General features: G+C 36.9%; 1 protein-coding gene across 19 annotated transcripts in view; it reads left to right on the top strand.

The window, feature by feature from the left end:
• The window catches only part of NAV3 (neuron navigator 3), a 527,932-nt gene that overhangs the window by 495,192 nt on the left and 12,956 nt on the right, over positions 1 to 19,784 (top strand). For 16 of the 19 annotated variants that reach the window (XM_015281870.4, XM_040695865.2, XM_015281843.3 and 13 more), the window contains 8 exons: positions 5,879 to 5,962; positions 7,585 to 7,696; positions 8,544 to 8,665; positions 9,273 to 9,293; positions 10,455 to 10,627; positions 13,858 to 14,011; positions 16,078 to 16,252; positions 19,431 to 19,528. In XM_015281870.4, coding sequence (XP_015137356.1) covers positions 5,879 to 5,962; positions 7,585 to 7,696; positions 8,544 to 8,665; positions 9,273 to 9,293; positions 10,455 to 10,627; positions 13,858 to 14,011; positions 16,078 to 16,252; positions 19,431 to 19,528 — 939 coding nt within the window. The remainder of the gene's footprint in view (positions 1 to 5,878; positions 5,963 to 7,584; positions 7,697 to 8,543; positions 8,666 to 9,272; positions 9,294 to 10,454; positions 10,628 to 13,857; positions 14,012 to 16,077; positions 16,253 to 19,430; positions 19,529 to 19,784) is intronic. The other 3 variants (XM_015281853.3, XM_040695857.2, XM_015281902.3) reach the window with 1 other exon arrangement.

Here is a 19,784-nt window from a genome sequence, read left to right on the forward strand (position 1 = left end):
ATCATGTAAAAAGTCAGTCTCCCTCCTGCTTATAAGCTCCCCTCAAGTACTTGAAGGCTGACCTTTCCTCCAATCTAAACGACCCCAACTCACTCAACCTTTCTTTTTAGGAATGGTACTCTGGCCCTCTGATCATCCTTGTGGTCCTCCTTTGGACCCACTCCAACAGCTCCACATCCTTCCTGTAGTGGGGTCCCCAGGCCTGGACACAGTACTCCAGATGGGTCCTCACAAGGGCACAGTAGAGAGGGATGATCACCTCCCTCTCCCTGCTGGCCAACCCTCTTTTGAGGCCCAGCATACCATTGGCCTTCTGGGCTGCAGGAGCACACTGCTTGCTCATGTCCAGCTTTTTGTCTGCTAGGAGGAAAACTCTGAAGTAAGGAGACAACCAGTGAAAGGGCATGAATTGAAGATCTTGATAGAATTTATGATAGTTAGATGTCACAAAGATAAGCTCCACAAAATACAAATAGACATGGAAGTATGAACAATATAAAATTATACATAGAATTTACAAACTTCAGTAACTATGCTGATATATAACTAATGAAGACTGGACATTTCATAGAGAGATTCCAGGTTCTCCTTTCACTTGCTGATATAATTATTATCAATTATCAATTGATAATATGAGTTATTGAACATGTTATCAGAAAATAATGCCAGATACGGTATGTGAGCTGCAAGCCTGTTTGGCTACTATGGCTTCAGATGATGTTACCAGATAGTTACTGAACAATCTGTTTCATAGTGATTTTAAAATGCAATTCAGGATATATATTTGGGAATTTATAGCCAGTGTGTCCACCCTCTTTTATGTCTATTTGTCTAATAGCTACCTATATGTACATCTATATCTTCTTTTATGTATTTTAGAAGTAAAATGTTAATCTTTGTCTCTGCCAGGCTGGGCAATTCTTCATTTGCTTGAGAGCAACAAACTGAAGTCAACAATGAGAGATCTCATTTCATTCCAGGCTGGAATTTTTTGTTATACTTTCCCTTTGTAGAACCAAGCAAAAAAAGGCTTTCAATCATTTCATAACCATGCTATTTGTGTCTTTTTTTCCCTTGCTTTGCTACAAAAGACACTTCACAGTGCAAGTGTCATTAAAAGACCATCAGAATGAACTTTGACCTGTTTGGTCAAGACTTTTCTTCATGTATTATTTTATATCAAAGTCCATAAAAATGGATTTATATCAAAATCCATTTGGAAGTTAAAGCATTTCTTAGGAATTTGGAAACCTCTGCTGAGACTTTTCTTACTCATTTTCATTTGTTATTCAGGCATTGTTGGACTCAAGTACTATGCTTGATTTCAGCTGTTTATTTCATTTGATTAACCCCAAAGTGTTTTGCCTGCATGTGATTAAATCCATGCCAGCTGTTATTTGGACGCTTAATTTACTTTTTTTTATATATATATATTCTGGCTTTTCCCTGATGTCTCTTTCAATGTTGCTGAAGGGCAAATCTCAGTGCTAATTAAGAAAGAGCTGTTTTCAGTGCTGAAAGTGTCCAGCCAGCAGACTTCCTATGAAACTAATCGGCTCAAATTCCAGAGAACAGCTTGTTTTGAGGGCCTTTGATCACTGCTTTATACTGTATGAAGCGAAGGATGTATGCTTACCCACTGTACTAGACCCTGGATGCCACTGGAAAGTGGAAGGAGTTTGCTGGCTAATGCTTGTTTGGCCAGCCCTGCACCACTGTCCTGGAACCAAACAAGATGATTTAGTGGTGAATAGACTAGCTATTTAGTGGTGAAGAAAAAAGGCCAGCAGATGTACAGTCACTACTTGCAGCCAACCAGACCCCTCCCACTCTCTCACAACTCTTCCCATTCGGTTGTCTCAGGTGGGAGGACCTATTTATTTGCCTTTGTTTTATAAACCTGGACACAGCAGGTCAAATGGGAAAGTGCATCAGCACAGTCTTTGGATATGCCAGGGGTGTGTTCAAGATAGGCTGTACATCTAAGAGCTGAGGAATATGGGGCTTGGGAAATGTTTTATATCAAATCTTTTATCTTCACAGTGAAGCACATATCTCCTTGAGCGTATATCTCTTTAACTGTTTCCAGTGGGAATTTCAGATATTAGCAGAAGTCAAAAATAATTGATATTTGTTGGATCTAGAGATTAAGAGCTGTATATTGTTTATGTATCTAAGATGTGTATCATAATAAAGATGGACATTTTGCTGGAAACATACTTCCAGTAGTGCCCAGTTACATAGCTGATTCCAACCTATCTCCTAGTACAAATGTTGTTTTCAGTTGTGAAGATATATGGATTTCCTTAGCAATGGATGTGCATTTATTCTGCAAACTATCTTATATGGTATTCAAATGATGTAAGCATAGAATCCAACTGCTATATCTAACGCAGTCTTCTGAGGTATTAGAGATTGGCTGTAACCTAGGAAAAGAAGTCTACTTCTAAATATTTTTTGCTAGAATAGAACATCTTCAGATTCGAAGGATTCAGATTCAGTGACATTTAGTAAAACTCAGTAGAAATTGCTTCCTGTATTAATGAGCATAAAAGAAATATCAAATTTGAATTTCTAACTTCTTATCGCCGTTCTGAACTTTTTGCATCTCAGTCTTTGAATGCAAAGTCTGATCTTAAAACGGAATATAAACATACAAGTCTTATACATATACCTATATGCATATATATATAAGTATACTGGGTATTCGTAATTGTGACATGGCTGTCATTCTCTAGAGACTGTCAGACAATAACTTCATAGTTTCAGTGACCTTTAATAACATTTTCAATGATGTTCTTTATTTCCTTGTACTTTATTCATGTAAAATATAAGCTGAAGTTGTATCTATGGAATAGGAAATTACTTTGCACAAGCATGCATGATTAGGTACCAAAGAACTGCAGTTATCCCAATACAATTGTGAGCAATCAGCAATAGCAATGCATAATTAAGCAAATGATTTTTCTTTTCAAACCCTAAATACCCATTTTTATTTTCATAGCAAAGCAGACCCATGGGCCATCAACTGAACCAGAGATTTTGTTATGAGGCAGTGAACAGAGAGCCCCATTAGGTTCCTGTTAAACACACGTAGAAAATACACATTTGGCTCTGTTTTAGTGCATCTGCTTTGACTCTGTGCTCTGGGACATTGGTCACCATCTTCACGACACCAAGCTGGGAGGGAGTGTTAATCTGCCAGAGGGGAGAAAGGCACTACAGAGTGACCTAGATCAACTGGATCAATGGGCCAAGGTTAACTGTATGAGTTTCAATAGGGCCAAGAGTCAGGTCCTGCATTTTGGTCACAACAACCACAGGCAACCCTACAGGCTTGGGGAGAAGTGGCTGGAAATCTGCCTGACAGAAAGAGACCTTGGTGTACTGATGGATGGTCGGCTGTATATGAGCCAGCAGTGTGCCCAGGTGGCCAAGAAGGCCAATGGCATCCTGGCTTGGATCAGGAATGGTGTGGTGAGCAGGACTAGGGAAGTAATCCTGCCCCTGTACTCGGCATTGGTGAGGCCTCACCTCGAGTACTGTGTTCAGTTTGGGGCACCTCAGTACAGAAAGGACATGGAGGTGCTGGAGCAGGTCCAAAGAAGGGCAACAACGCTTGTGAAGGGCTTGGAGAATATGCCCTGCAAGGAGAGACTGAGAGAGCTGGGGCTGTTTAGTCTGGGGAAGAGGACGCTGAGGGGAGACCTTATTACTTTCTTCCAATATCTGAAAGGTGATTGCAGCGAGAGCAGGGCTGGTCTCTTCTCACTGGTGACAGATGACAGGACGAGGGGAAATAGCCTCAAGTTACACCACGGGAAGTTTAGGTTGGATATCAGGAAAAACTTCCTTACAGAAAGGGTTGTTAAGTACTGGAATAGGCTCCCCAGAGAGATGGTTGAGTCACCAACCCAGAATGTGTTTTAACACCATTTGGATGTGGTGCTCAGGGATATGATTTAGTGGAGGGTTGTTAGAGTTAGGGTAGTATGGTTAGGTTGTGGTTGGACTCGATGATCTTTAAGGTCTTTTCCAACCTAAGCAACTCTATGATTCTATGATTCAGAATTAGAACCATCAGTAATTAAGATCCATCGTGGATCTTTTTTAATATGCTGCTAACTTGTCAAGTAAAAAGCAAGTTTAAAAGCTAGTGACTTTTATTTTCTCAGAGTAACAGTGGGGAAATCACCCAGTTATTCCCTATCATTTACCAAAAAATTATCCTTAAGGCATACCCATAGATGCACAAAGGTGGTTTGACCACCCTACACATAAGTAGTTAAATACCTTGTTCACCAGTAATATATTTTACCAGGAGTTTACTCCTTGTAAAGAGTGTGCAAGATACTGAAATCTCTATTGCAATAAGAAAAATAATTTACAAAACACAAAAGCCAATTACCAGCATAACAGCTCTGAAGAGGAGACACAGAAGTGGGCTGCTGTTGTATATATGAAAATAACTTTCTATTTTGGGAATAAAGTACAGAGCAAGGTGGCAAAAAGCTCTTCATGTTTTTCTAAAGTGCATAACAATCCTTTTTGGACTATGTCTTTTTCTGTACATACCTAAGACTATAGTACATAGTACTACCAACTATGACCAATGTTAGCAACGTTTACAGAAAGCATGCCTGTCTCTAATGGGAAAATTTGCTAAGCAAAGTGTAAGTCTATTGCTGTATTAAAAGAAAGAAATTGTCATTCTTTAGGAGTGAAGATGCTTAGTTAATCCATTTCTGCATATAAATTAGCTGCTTGTGAATTATCTTCCCAAGTGTCTTATAGTCTGTATGTTAGAAAACTTCATTTATTATCATTCTAGAGACAGAAAAGTGAAAATAAGTATTTCTTTCTGCTTTAACTATTTGGTATTGTGAAAAGAGATTTGATTTATGGAATTTCATGAAAAGTAAATTCTCACTTTCCCTTTACTGTAAAAGATGGATTATCTTGTTGTTTTCTTTATGACCACTTGCCCTTTTTTGCCTATGAAGCTCAATGTAAATTGCAACCACTGAAGTGATATATTGTTTGGACACAAGGTATAGGGTGAATGATGTGAGAAACAGAATGGAGCTTATTTTATTAAATCTTTGGTTCAGTTTCAATGTACTGCTCTTTGAAAAGCAGGAGTTACAGTTTTCAAGATTGTCTTTGATACGCCTTTTGGCACTTATATGTATAAGTATCATATTTATATTTTATGTAAGCTCCATATTAATTTCATACATACAGGGGGACACACACTCACACACCCATATGTATATATAATCAATATAAGAGAAATAGATCAAGCAATGACCTTCTGTACAAAAAAAAAAAAAAAAAAAAATCCTGATTCTCAGGATTCCACTGGAACTTTTTATTTGGAAGCCTAGAATTTTCCTTTTAAGATAAAGCACTTGAATTCCTCTGTTGAAGTGTTCGGTAATTGAAAATAATCACCTGTGGACTTCTATTTGGAGCAGACTTCTGGTCCATATATCAGTAAATTCAGGCAGGACATTAAATCTATAATTCATTGCAGGCAGAGATACCTAAGCTAAACTCCTTGGGAACTAGAGAAGCCCAAGGAACACTGGGCTCACGTGGCTGCTACACATAGCCGATTTGGTTCACTCTGAGTTTAAAATTAATACAAGAGGTTTGGAGAAGATAAGCTTGGAGGGGAAAGAGCGTTTAAGAAAAAAAAAAAAAAAAAAAAGAGAGAGAGAAATCAGGGAGAAAGCCCAAACTGGGACTGCTGAGTTTTATGAAGTTCAGTTATTGTCCAGCCAAAGTGTATAGAGCATCCGACAATTTCTTGAAGTTTTACAGTGCATTTAAGACCCATTGCCACAGCTAATGATGTCTTCTGTTTCTTTCACAGGCTCATCTAGTAGCAGCTTTTGAAAAAAGCTTGGGAAATATGACTGGCCGTTTGCAAAGTCTCACAATGACAGCTGAGCAAAAGGTACATTTACCAGAGAAGATGCTGTAATGAGGAATGAAGTCAGCAGATTCTATTACAGTTTTGTTTAAAAAACACTGAAAGGAAACAGAAACACAGGAACAGCTGTGTCAGTAAGGCAGATAGATCTTTCTTTAATGGCCATTGAGATCAAATCTTCATAAAGCTCCGGAAGAATTAAGCTGCACATTGGGGTTATCCAGGCAATATCACAGAGTAGCTTGAAGATAAAATCTTTGCTTCCAGATTTTAATTAAATGTATGCATTTCTAGGATTAATCCATACTGAAAAATCCTGTAACAAAGACCTGTCAAAGCCCAGCCTAACAACTTTGTCAGAATGAGAGCAGTATGGGAAGTGAAGGACTCTAGGCAGAGAAAAATGCCTCCATTCATTGTTAATGCAGGTTGGATATGCCTATTCACTTAGAAACAGTTTTGGTTTTCCATGTGCTGGTGTTGTGACTGTCAGGGAAGAAGCAAGAACCTGGTAGCTAATAAATTTAATGTGAGGCTTTGTCCCCAGCTGAACATTAGGAGGGTGCATAGCACCTTCCAGCGTTGAACTTTTGTAACTGTTTTCTGCTCTTAGTAGAATATTATCCTATAAAGGAAGGGGCCACTGTGAGCCAAGCTCTGAAAGAACCTGTACATCAGTGAACTGTTTCTCACCTCTAAAATCAGTGTACCTGCGTATAAAATAAAATTTTGCAGTCTTGTTGAGGACCAACAGATGAAACATTGCAACATGGATTGTGAACTGGATAGAAAATACTGATATTGTTTTTGGTTTTTTTTAAAGCAAAATTATTAAATAAACAAATATTTATTTAAAAATTAACTTTTTACAAAGTATAATTTCCCTCAAAGATTTGCTTTCCAGAGGAGATTAAATACTGACTTTAAAACAAATCATCTCATAAGCAAGCTTGTTCTGCCTAAGATTTGGAACATCCCTTCTTTTCTCTGCTGTTGAGATTAAATTCCTTTAATCTTCATTACATAAATAAGGGCTGGAAGGAAAGGTTTAACACATCATTATAAAAAGCTGTTTTTTTTAATTAAAATCAACTCTGCACTTCAGTACAGAACTTCTCTCACTGAAGTAGAGTAATTTCACTTTAAATTACAAGACAGTCACGTTAATCTGTTAAACAATCACTTCAAAATCTGTTAAACATATTTTTTTGTAATTGAATTATTTCTTATTTTTTTAATTTTATTAAAAAGTATACAAATTTAGACTGAGTTTCAGCCATTAAAGAGTAGCCTCTCATTCTGTAAGATATAATCCAAATGGTTTTATTGCCACTTGGCAGTCAAGTTTTTGTCTTTTTCTTCACTTTATGAAGAGTATTCAACCAAGACTCCTTTTAGATCAAGTTTAAATTTAAAAGAGGTCTCATTCTCCTTAGGGATAACATGATCACATTGCATAAAAAAAAATACACAATTATTCATTAGTTTGATATCGTTGGAGAGATTCTACTTGAGATTTGTGTCATCCTTGTTTTCATCCAGGCAACCTTATGTACTTCAGTTTGATCATTCTTGTCACTTTTTTTGGCTTCGATAAATATTGTTCTTGTGCCATATATTTCCAGCTCTCATTTCTCTTCCCATAGGAGTCTGAGCTTATAGAGCTACGGGAAACCATTGAAATGCTGAAAGCCCAGAATTCTGCTGCACAAGCTGCTATTCAAGGAGCCTTGAATGGCCCTGATCACACCCACAAAGGTATGCTTGTATCACTATTAAAATAAATACAGTTTCTCCTCAGGAAAAAAAAAAAAAATAGCTTGATCACTACTTTCCTATTGTTTTGGGGGCTCTGTTGCAAAGGCAAGCACATTCTGAAGTGAGTTGTGAGTTATAGGCATACTTGTGATAATTCCATGGCTGGAAACCACGCCTGTATCTCCTCTTTGCTGAAGAGTTCCAGGAACCTTGTCATCTCAGAACTGGGGGGCCATGCATGGCCTGTCAAGAGATGTCAAGAGTTAAACATGTTGCTGCAGTTGTATATTGAAGTACTCCCAATCTTAAGGCAAAACTTTGTCATACCTTGGAAATCCAGCATAAGATGTAGCTCTACAAGTTGTTTTAATTGTTAAGAGACAGACAACTGGTCGATCTCTTCACAAGTTGCCAAAGCAGTGCAGGAAAGCAGACATTTTAAATTCCAGATTCTGAATTAATTTGTCATGTGGTTTGGCGGTTGTTAGGTGATAAATATATACTTCAGAGGTGTGTGTTGATGAGCAACAGCAGAGTAATCACTTGAAGAAAAAAAATAATAGCACCATTCATTTTTGAGAGCGCCATTGATCTTTGCTTAAAGAGGTCTTTATTTAGATGTCTGTCCTGAGATCATTTCATTGTATGAAATGCAAGTTAGCAAAGCTAACTTCTTGGAAGCAAAAAATAGCCTGAAAAGTAATATCCTTTGGTATTAGCTAGTATGCTCTTGAAGAATATATTCCAGTGATTATAGTTATTAGAAACTTTTAAGAAATTGAAACTCAGAAGCCTCACCCATCATTTTAGTAATCTCCAATTCTTATTCTGTTTCATTTGTTTTAAGATTTACGTATTAGGCGGCAACATTCTTCAGAAAGTGTTTCCAGCATCAACAGTGCAACAAGCCACTCAAGCATTGGCAGTGGTAATGATGCTGACTCCAAAAAAAAGAAAAAGAAAAATTGGGTAAGTGCCCAACAGGTCTAAACCTATCTTTTATGTACTGTGTCATTTCCCGTGCTGTGTAGCATACTTGGCCCATTTTGTCTACAGTATTCATGTTGGGCCAGACAGATGCAAAGCAATTCACTTGCGATACATACTGTGACACTACTAGCAAACTAAAGATTGTTGAATACTAACGGGGAATTATTTTCATAAGTCAGGATAATTAAAAAATATATATTAATAAGCAAAACTGGAAATGACCTTCAAATATGTTGTGACCTAAAATATATATGGACCATGTTGAAATCCCACTTAATTTTTCATCAGTAAGAGTTTGATTCAAAAACTTGACTCAAATACATTATCCAGCTATGAAGGGAGTTGAAATCTGTTAAAAATTATCATGTAAAATTAGTATGGTGTTTAAAGAAAGTAAGATACTTCCCCACAGGAACACACCAATACCACATGGTACTAAGGATTTAATCAAATATTTTCAATTAATAATCAGAAAATATGTTTTTGTTGCTCTAGAAGTATTACCTGCGTAAACATTTGTTTTAAAGTACTGATCAGCCTTCATTCCCTTGATTTGTAATTCCACACTCTTTCATGTTTCTGCAAGGTGAACTCTAGAGGAAGTGAGGTGAATATGTACCATGGAAAATTTGGCATGCATCTATAAAGAACCCTATCTTGGCATGATTGCTATTTATTTTGGCAGTAGGCTTTTATACCTTCTAAAAACAGATTATCTTGTTTGTCTTCTCAGTCTTTCTTTATTCATTTTAATCTCAAAGTTTAGACTCTAGAAAGGGGGAGTGTAGCCAAAATCCATTTCTTTCTTGTTAGATTTCATGATCTGAAAAATAGAAAAATACTTAAGCAATATTTCTCTGGTCAGTGGTCACACTCCCCAGTTACATCATGAAAATAAAATGTTTGAGTACCTCTTTTTTTTTTTTTTTTTTGGTAGAGGTTTGTCATTGAGTTTTATACAATTTTAAATCAGAACAACTTTCTAAAAATAAATAAATAAAGCAATATATTTCTCCTAAGATGATTGATTTCTGAATTTAGACAAAGGTATCAAAGAATGGGCTAGTTACAATTCACTGCAAACAAAACTGTTCTCATCTTGGTTCCTGAAATAAATGGCTCTTTGGCTATTCTGTCCCTTTTCAATACCAACAAAGCTTCTAGAGAAAAAACGCAATGCTTGTATATTCAGAGATCTTACTATTCTAAAGGAAATGGCAGCACAGCCTTTCAGCTAACATTCTTCTTAGCAGTTCAACAAAGCAAATGTTATGTCCCAGCTTAAGTCTTCTCATTTGTGATCCAAATCGTAGAATTGGAATGGTTTGACCATTCAAATTTTAGTCAATTGGCAAACCTAATAATTTGGACTTGTCTCTTGATTTCAACATTTAGGAACACCCGCATCTGCCTGTACCTAGATGTGAAGTGGTTATTTAAAGCCATCCCTGGAGAGGAATGCCATGGGAATGGGATTCCTCTGGGGTCTACTGGCTTTAAATGAGCACCCTGGTCTCCCAGAGCTGCACCGCTCAGTCCTGCATCTTTTCCAAAGACTTATGTTTGCGCTGTGCTGGATTAATAAATGAAAAACAAACACTGTATCATGTTTTTAGAGATACCGTGTTGCATATGTTAATACCTTGCTTCTGTATACTGACCTCAGGCAGTAGCTAGGATGGCATCTGCAAACTAACTCTTCAAAACATGACCTGCATGCAGATTGCTGGGATGAGGAAAATAATCTTGCTCTGTGTTTATTTTCCAGCTGAGAAGCTCTTTCAAACAGGCCTTTGGAAAGAAGAAGTCCACCAAGCCTCCCTCCTCCCATTCTGACATCGAAGAACAGACAGACTCCTCTCTTCCTTCATCACCCAAATTGCCCCACAGCTCAGGAGAGTGTGGGGCAACATCAATGAAACCGTCACAATCAGCTTCTGCGTAAGTCTCTCCCTCAACAAACCTTTCTTCCCAAATGGGATGAACTGTGAAGTAGACGTCCTCAAAGTGGCCAGCTGCAAATCAGAAACCATTGCAACTGCCATGATCTTTTAAACCCTTATTTCATCCATGTGCCAGGTTCACTCCGTTTACACACTTATTTTCCAGCAGCTTTTTCTTAGAATATTCTCTCTTCCTTTCATGGCTTTTATCCCAAATCATCTAGCAGTACAAATCTCTTTCCAAATGAATGCCCCAGAAGTTTATGCTGTGCTCTTCCTACACCATTAACAACTTGATCATATCCATGTAGTAAAGGCCAAACACGGCAGTTGCCTTCCTTCACACTGTACTAAGACAATGTCATTTTATTTTTCCGACAGCTTCATATGTTTACAATATGTTCATCCTTTCTGTTCTTGCATTCTCCACTATGCAACTGCTAATTTATATATTTTTTTAATCAATTTCCCCTGTTTTTTCAGCTTGATTTTTTTTTTTGCAGGACTTCACCTTTGAATTTTATTCAGATCAACATCTTTACTCTGTCAGGGCTGAGAACAAATCATCAGTCAGAGGAAGCCATCTCATTTCTTCATGATGAAATCATTCTGTTCTTGTCATTGTTTTTATTTTCAATACGTTCTTACGGAATTCTCAGTTCCCATTCATATTCTCCTACCTGTTTGGTTTTTTTTCCCAATGCTTTTAAATTCAATCCTAATTTTTTCCAGCATGGGTAAATCAGCCTCCTTTAACACTCTCTCAAGCATATACAATTGCCATCAACCTTCCTTTTCTTGTTCTGAGAACAATCAGTTCAGAACTACTCTTCCTTAGAGCATGCAGGGAATTCTCTTCTTGTGACTGATTGCTGAAGTTTAGAGTTTCCCTGTGTTAGGTATGCACCTTTTTACGATCAACTTTTGATAGACTGTAAGGATTTTTATTACTAGGTTTAGGCAGCAAATATTTGCATAAAAGAAACTGCTCCACAATAAATGTTTTTCATTTCACTCATTCCATGCAGCCTATTAAAGTGTAACTCATCTAGATGTCTAGTTTTATTAGGCATTTTATGTGCAGCTCACACTTTTACAGTTTCAGGTATATGTGTGTATTTGGGGAATAATTTCTACGTTTGGTACCCTTCAGTCTGATTTGCTATCAACTTTAAAATCACTAGTAAAAACCTTAATAGAAAGTGCTTAAAGTTAAACAGAACACTGTTCTTCAACAAAATTATCTATTCATGATTCACAGATCTGCTTTCATAACCTTTTCTTTTTCTTCCAACTGTATCTCTTTGACTTGCTGTCTGGATGTCCTGATCACTTGGATTTATCAAGAGCAATACTACATGTCTAACTTTTTATCCCAAGCTCTTCCTGTGATTGCCTGGTTTCTGAGCCTTGTCTTCCAAAACTCTGTCTAGTTTATGGCCTTCTAGTTCTTCCTCTGTAACATTTCTGGACACTGATCTTTTAGATCAATTTTTTATTAGTGTGAGCTTTCTACACAGGATATAATAAGTTCATTTTTTTCACATAAAATATATTTCTTTAGATTAATTTATTTTTCTGTCATATTGACAATGTTACTTTCTTTACAAGACTTATTTCCATTGCACCATTTAAAATTCCATTGTCTTTCATAATTGTCAGCAGTTGTTGTTTAACTGTTTAAAGATCACGACTTAGTTCTCTTCACCCAGAATGACCTAATGATTTAGCAATCCTGCAACTGTCAAAAGAGAGAAAACTTAAAATTATTTATAAACATTTTTAATCTTTTTCTGCAGATCAGAATTCTGCCCTTTTTTTCTGTGACTGCTCAGGAATGCTGACTTTTTTTTTTTTTTTTCCCTTTTGATGAAGCCTGAACATCCTATTGAATGATATAGATGTAGGAGCTGCATGTTGAAGAACTGCAGAAAAAAAAAATTGTTTCATACTTTCTGCTTCCATTCTGCTAACAGTCTAGACAGAATCTTCCTGATTTTTCTAGAACCATAGCCAGGCTTTCTGCTTAGTTTTTATCTACTTTGAAGACGTTTGTCAAGGTGTTTTTTTCCTATTCCTTCTCATAAAGTACTGAAAAAAGGCCCAAAAGAAAATAGTGAAAAAATATTTATGTGACTTCTCAGCTGTCAAAGTTGTTGTATGAGCTCAAATATGCATTAAATAAAATTTCATTTCTGATTTTGTTAGTGTAGGTATGGGCACTCCAAACCAAGAATTGTGTCACAATATTTGGGGAAAAAAAATCCTAGTGTATGCTTTTTTTTTTCATTTTTGCTCACATTTAAAATATTTGTGTATGTTGTGAATAATATTCTTTCTTTTTCTTCTTCAGTTTGCCATATTTTTTATTTCCAATGAACTTCATCATCTTCCATTTGCTTGTAGTTTCTTTACATTTTTTCTTGATCTGAGTCTCTTGTTCTAAAGCATTGACTTTACTTTCTTCCAATTGCATCTGTCCAATACGTGTGTGTGCAGGTCCTCTCTAGGCTGGGCACCAAAGAAAAGGCAAAATGGTCACGTGGTCTACAAGCATAGATCCCGGTAAAACTGAGTGTGGGGCATGGAGTTGTGTACCCAGCTGCTGACCTGAAAAGTGCTGCATCTTCTCTTCCAAAATGCATTTGCATGCATTTGGCGATTAAATTTGACCTCTATTTCTTGTTTGTAGTATTAGTAGTAATAATTAAATAATAATAATAATACTTATCGTTATAAAATGTGTTTTATATTTAAATTGTTCTGCAAACATTAACTGTTTACAGTGTCAGTAATAAGAAATGAATAACATTTGGTGAACTGGCTGAAAATATTGCATAGTATAACAGTGGGTCTAAAATTCAGTGTTCTGTTTTGTACTGGTTCTGTTATGCAATGGATCTGGGTCTGATAGACACACAGATACCGAACAATCTGAAACGAGATTTAAAGAGTTGCTGAAAAGTTTTCAACAACTATATTTTTTCACTATAGTGATCTAACTAAAATAGAAAGGTATAAAGCAAGCTGATCATTTCATCTGGAGGAGGTTTCTTCCTTTTTTAATTTTCAATTTAAGCCTTTTCATGTTTCTTTGATAAGATTCTCTCTTCACTCATAGGGTTTCACCAGCAGCAAGCATTTTCTGCACTTTGATGTTTAGTAATGGTACTGCTTTGGGGAGAGAATCTTCCTTTAATCTCCTGCCTGTCACCTGCTCCTTTTTAGGATCTGTGAGTGCACAGAGGCAGAGGCTGAAATTATTCTCCAGCTAAAGAGTGAGCTGAGAGAGAAAGAGCTAAAATTAACGGACATTCGTCTTGAAGCCCTCAGCTCTGCACATCATCTGGATCAGATTCGGGAGGCCATGAACCGCATGCAGGTCAGTGCAGTAGCTAAAGTGATGACAGGGGTGCACACCAAAAGTATGCTTGGCACATATCCTTTGCTTTGTTTCAGGTAGGTGTTGATATGCAGCAGACTAGTAGATTGACAGTGCTTCCAAAGGATAAGAAGTGTTCATCTTATAATGATAGAAGCCCTAGCATTTGTGTTATCAGTTAAAATGTCTAAGAGGTGGAAAAAGATAAAATCCATTATCTAAACCCTATATCTAGTGAAAGGTGCATGACAGACAAGTAGATCAACAAGTGATTTCTACAGATCTTTAAATGCTTCAGCCATGGGGCAATATGTGCATCTTCTCTCTTCAGGTCTAATTCCTAACCTAATCATGGCTTGCAGAAGCAAACTATGTAAAATTGAACTAGATTATTTTATCCAGCATCACTCAATTTTCACTACATTATTACTTGTGATACTGCTGCAAATATTTCCTGAACACATTTTACTATTTCAGAATATTTTTCCTTTCATGTGACTGAAAGGATGCAGAAAGAATGGCTGCATTCTTCAATGTGGCATGGAGCGTTGTGAGAGTCAGCTCTGTCACCCACATAAAATTGTCCACAGTCACGCTGAGTGCCCAGAAATATCTGGAACATTCACACAGATGGGGCACAATCTTACACTGGGATATGAAGGCCTAAACAAGTTGAACTTCCCCAAGAGAGGGATTTGACATAGTTTCATGCCTCCAAAGCTTTAATTTCACCAAAACTGAGCAGAGGTAATTACTTCAGATGCTGCCCTTTGTCATCACCAATTCTTGTCAAGTTTTCCCTATCAGACTGACAGCCACCTTGCAAATGACAGGCTGACATTTGGTTGAATGGGTGGGGATCAGGAAAGGGGTGGAGTAGGATTGGTGAGGAAGATAGAAGAATGTTATGTGAATTCTAAGCACCGCAAAAATCTGAAGCTCTGCTAAGAGCTGTGTGCTTAATCAGTATGTAGTGTGAAGTAGATTGAAACTACGTGACTTGTTTCACCATAGTTCCTGATATGAACCCAAGGCTAAATGGTGCGTTCATCTGTTTCCTTCTGTCAGTAATTTTCTGCTTTGATCCTTCAATTTCATTTTTCCTCACCTTTGCCAATAAGATCTTTTTATTTTGTAGCAATTGCATTTTTTTTTTCTGATATTCTATGATTTAATTGTATAATGTGGCTGAAGAGCCTTCATAAAAGAACAGGACTTTTAGCAGAATATTAATGAATCTGGAATTAAATTTGATGTGCAAAACTGTCTGCAAGAATAAGTCATTGTTTTGTGCTGTGCTTTGTGACATGACTGAAAACTAGCTCTAGCTGGTACCAAGCTGTTGTCAGGCTGTTTTTGTTTTATATATTGCACATTTAGTAATCACTTAGCATCACAGAGGACTTAGTTAAAAGAAAATGTGCTAGTTGTGCTGATTCATCTGTCACTTTCACTATCACTTTGTATTTTCATCAGAGAGGGTTTGCTGGACATTGCATGACCATTCCCATGTTTGAATGATCAGAAAGTCTTATCTGATACCAAGGAAGGTTATGAAACTGTTAAAATATCAATTTCTAATTGTTTATTTTTAATTTTGTTTCTCCTCTGTGAAGAAGCAAATTTTACCTTCAATGGCAGTAATCATTTTCATGACTTCAGAAACATTGATATATCTAAGATTTTGCTAATAACTTAATTAACTTGCCTAAGATACTTGGCAATTAAAAATAGCTTCTAAAACTGAGAGTAGCTGAGGAATTTTCCACTGTACTTGATGGTCAACTGTACAAGAAACTCAGAATCTTGGAGAATATGGTGTTTATGATGTATCTTGAGGCAAAAGCTAGAACAATGCTGTCGGATTTTTCCTGCCATTTCAGGTGTAAGGGCAATCCACCTTTCACTCGTTGAGTTTATACTTCTGATACAGTGCTACATGCTACAATTAAACTGCTGAGCCACTTATCTCCTCCAGGTGTATTGCAGGCACCAGAAAGAGCACTGTCAGTGGTTTTCCAAAATATAACCTCCTATGCTTTCATATTGATTTCTTTTGAATACAGAATGAAATTGAGATATTGAAAGCTGAGAATGATCGTCTAAAGGCAGAGACTGGAAATACTGGAAAACCTGCTCGGCCATCGTCAGAGTCTTCAAGTAGCACGTCATCTTCTTCATCACGGCAGTCGCTAGGACTTTCTCTGAACAATTTAAACATCACTGAATCTGTTACATCAGGTAAACATATTTTGAGCACATGCATGACTCATCAATTTATAATAATTTATTAGTTTTCATCTTCTTAAAAAGCATACATGAAAATTAAAATGCCTCATATCAGTCATAATAATATCAGATGCATGTTCAGTAATGGAGATGAGGAATAGAGTTGACAGACGTTTCTGAAAAGAACAGAACAGACAGATTCTCATGTCCATATGGGACAGATATCAGTGTAGTACATGCAACTTTGCTTGTTTATTTACAGATCTCTTCAGTTGTCTTCCTTAACATCACATTTGCATCTTGAGTAGAAGGTGGTCTCAGTTAGCTTTATCCCTTACACTTCCTTTATGTGATATAGCTAGCTAGCCCATGTTGGACCAAAACATCATTCATCACAGGAGCTAAAACCTGCCTGGCCTTATTAAGCACTCATTGTCTTTCATGAATAAGAGAAAGCAAGCAGAACTGTGGTGTACATCCTGAACATTAACATTTCATTATTTTCCATGCCACAGAGTTTATGACGATAAGCCTTCTACACTTGTTTTGATAATGTAGCCAAGAAACAGAAGTGCTGTCTCTAACATTAGAATCAGAAGCACAGCAGAAGCGAAACAGCATTCATTAGCATAGACTCCACAGAAGAATAATGTAGTCTCTGGAAGCGATAAAAATGTGGCCAATAACTGTAGAAAGAGTCTAGGCAAGACTGCAGCTGGGAATGGGCCAAACTGCCTGACTGTAATTTGGGTTGGCAGCCAGACTTATTATCTTGCCAGTCATTAATTACATGGATATTTAAATATTTCTTCTGGTTAGCATCAATTTGATATGAAAATCAATATATTTTTATCTACATTCCAACCTATTTTTTTCCAGTCCTAGCTTTTAGTATGTATGAAATCAAATTGGACCATGATATACAATGAAGTGTTGTGAAAAACAGGAAAAGTTTGTCCATTGTCCTCGCTCCCACATTTGCACACAGAAATAAATAAATTAATAAATTCTTTTTTTCAAAGGGGTAATTTTAGGAACTCTTATATAATAACAGCTATTAGCACATTGTCTCTTGGCTCTCTCTTTGCCTAGATATAAGGAAAAACATAATACGAGCTTTATATAATTTTCTCTTATTGGTTTAAGATGTTTTTGTAGCATGGAAAGTAATTACTTTTGGTTGTAAGAAATTAAAGAAGAGTGCCTAATGAGGAGTAGCGGGTTTCATTTGATTATGAATCCAGCCTTTTTGATCATCGAGGGTATCATTTTATTGCAGTGCCAGAGAACTGTGAAATGTGGTGGCTTTCTCCCAAGCTCTCTAGGGTTTCTGAGGCACTGTTGAACTAAAGTCCCTGAGATATGAAGAGGTAAAGAGGTTGCGAACTAAGATAAGACAGGTAACGAGGGCTTTTACTCCTCACATTACAAATGCCTTGGCATTTTGCAGGAAACCAGTGTCAACTGGAAATCTCCAAAGCCTTTTCCCATGAATATGACCATATCTTCCAGATAGGTGAGAGGGAAGAACAGAAAACAAGGAGCAGTACAGGACTTTCTCTGCACTGTCTGATGAAAAGTGTGCTGAAGCCCTACCAAAAAGTTTCTGGGGCCACTATAGCATAGCTAGGTATGCTAGCAGGGACCTAGCAAGAGGTCACAATTGGCACACCCCTGGAGTTAGACCCATTGGGTGCATCTTCTCAGCTTATTGTGTCTGTGAGAGAGACCTCTCAGAAGCAAATGTAGTTTTTTTTCTAGCCAAAAAATGGTGCCTTGTTCTTAAAGGCTTACTGAAAACTCTATTTGAAAGGCTACCTAAGGGTGATTTAGAAACTGAAAATTTTTGGAGGATCAGAGATATTCTAAATTGCCCTCAGATGAACTGTGACATTATGAAAGCTCTTAAGGTTTATCATACATGCCAAAATGCCAAACAAGTGGAGTGAAACATTCAGTGTTAGTGGACAGAAGAACTGGCTGCCTGGAACAAAATATGCGGAGATTTGATTTTTTTCAAGCTCACAGCAAAATGTGCTTCATCTGATCCATTAAAAAATAAATAAGTAAACCAACCAGCAGAATCTGATTTCTAGACGTCATTTTTCTGGGTCTTGAAGTACATTGTCAAATATTTCACATGAGGACCTACTTATTTGTAATACATTCACTGAGGTCATATTGGTAAGTTTTATTTCCTTTTGCTTCAAGCAAGTACTTATGTGATTGAATCTCACTGGCACCTTCTTTAATTTGAGGGAAACTGGACTTTGTGCACACTGTGACATCAGTCAATGCATTTGTTCAATCATAATAATGAGAATAAGCAGGATTTATGGTAGTGGATTACTGTGCTGACCTTTGAAGAAAATGCAAATTCATAATCTCTCCAAATTTGATAGTTTAAATGTCTAACATTAAAGTCTCCAACAGAACTTCTAGGGGAGGACAGCCATTTTATTCATTGCAAGAAAGCTACAGGCACAGCCTTCTCTAAGAAATAAATCCTTCCAGATTCTCGTTTAAGGACTTAGTGAGGAGCTAGAAACAGAGGCACAGAGCAGATCAGAATCCTATCTCCAAGAAAAGTAAAACTTTTTTGTAGAGGAATGGCTAAATACAGTCACATGTTCTGGAGGAATGCAAAATGATTTTCTAATGGATTCTTTTTTTAAGCCTGTATTATGGAGGAAAAGGGTTCTATCCATACAGAAGGTAAGAAAAAATCCAGAAAGAGAAATTAAAATGCTGTTTTACTGGAGCAGCAATCACATCATTGCAATGATTTGTTGTTTTTCTCCTGACAGCATTCTAAAGGGCACAGTGAGTGCCCAAAGACATAAACTCAATTTAAGTTTTAAACAACATCTCTCTGTAGATGAATGGTTTTGAACAACTTCCAAGAAGGAAAGAAAAGGCAAAATTATAATGCAAAAGTGTCTTTCTTTCTGATTTCCCAATTCATTTCTATGTGATTAATGCTCCTAATATTGCTTCAAAAATTGACAAATTGTAATTGTCTTTTTCATCTCCAACAGAAAAGGAAAAATGGGAATAAATAGAGATTAAAGTGATCAAAAGTTGTTGTGATGGCAACCTTTGTTTTTAATCGAAAAAGTAAAAATAAAAAAAAACTGATGAGGTGAACACAACTGATATGATTTGTCAGATCTCTTTCCTTTAATTGCAGATATTTTGTTGGATGATGTCACAGATGGAGCACTCCACAAAGAGGGCCATAGTGTGAAAATTTTAGTCACTATAAATAAGGGTTATAGTCGATCCAAGGTAAGTTCATTACCCAACAGTCACCAAATTATTACTCTGACACATCCTCCATTACAGTAAATAAGCTCTTTTCAGTATTTTCAGCAAGGAACTGAATAGATGCCAAAAAGGCAGCAGCCTTTTTCCCTGTTGTCCGTGTTCAGTTTGGCACTCTCCATAGACTAAAGTCATATGTCCTCCTCCTGCCTTTGTTGTGGCTCAGACATTACCAATTCTCAGATTAATTAGTAGTAAGACATTCTGGGACTTGCTAGCT

This window comes from Gallus gallus, chromosome 1 (genome assembly GCF_016699485.2).
Source record: "Gallus gallus isolate bGalGal1 chromosome 1, bGalGal1.mat.broiler.GRCg7b, whole genome shotgun sequence".
Taxonomy (NCBI): domain Eukaryota; kingdom Metazoa; phylum Chordata; class Aves; order Galliformes; family Phasianidae; genus Gallus; species Gallus gallus.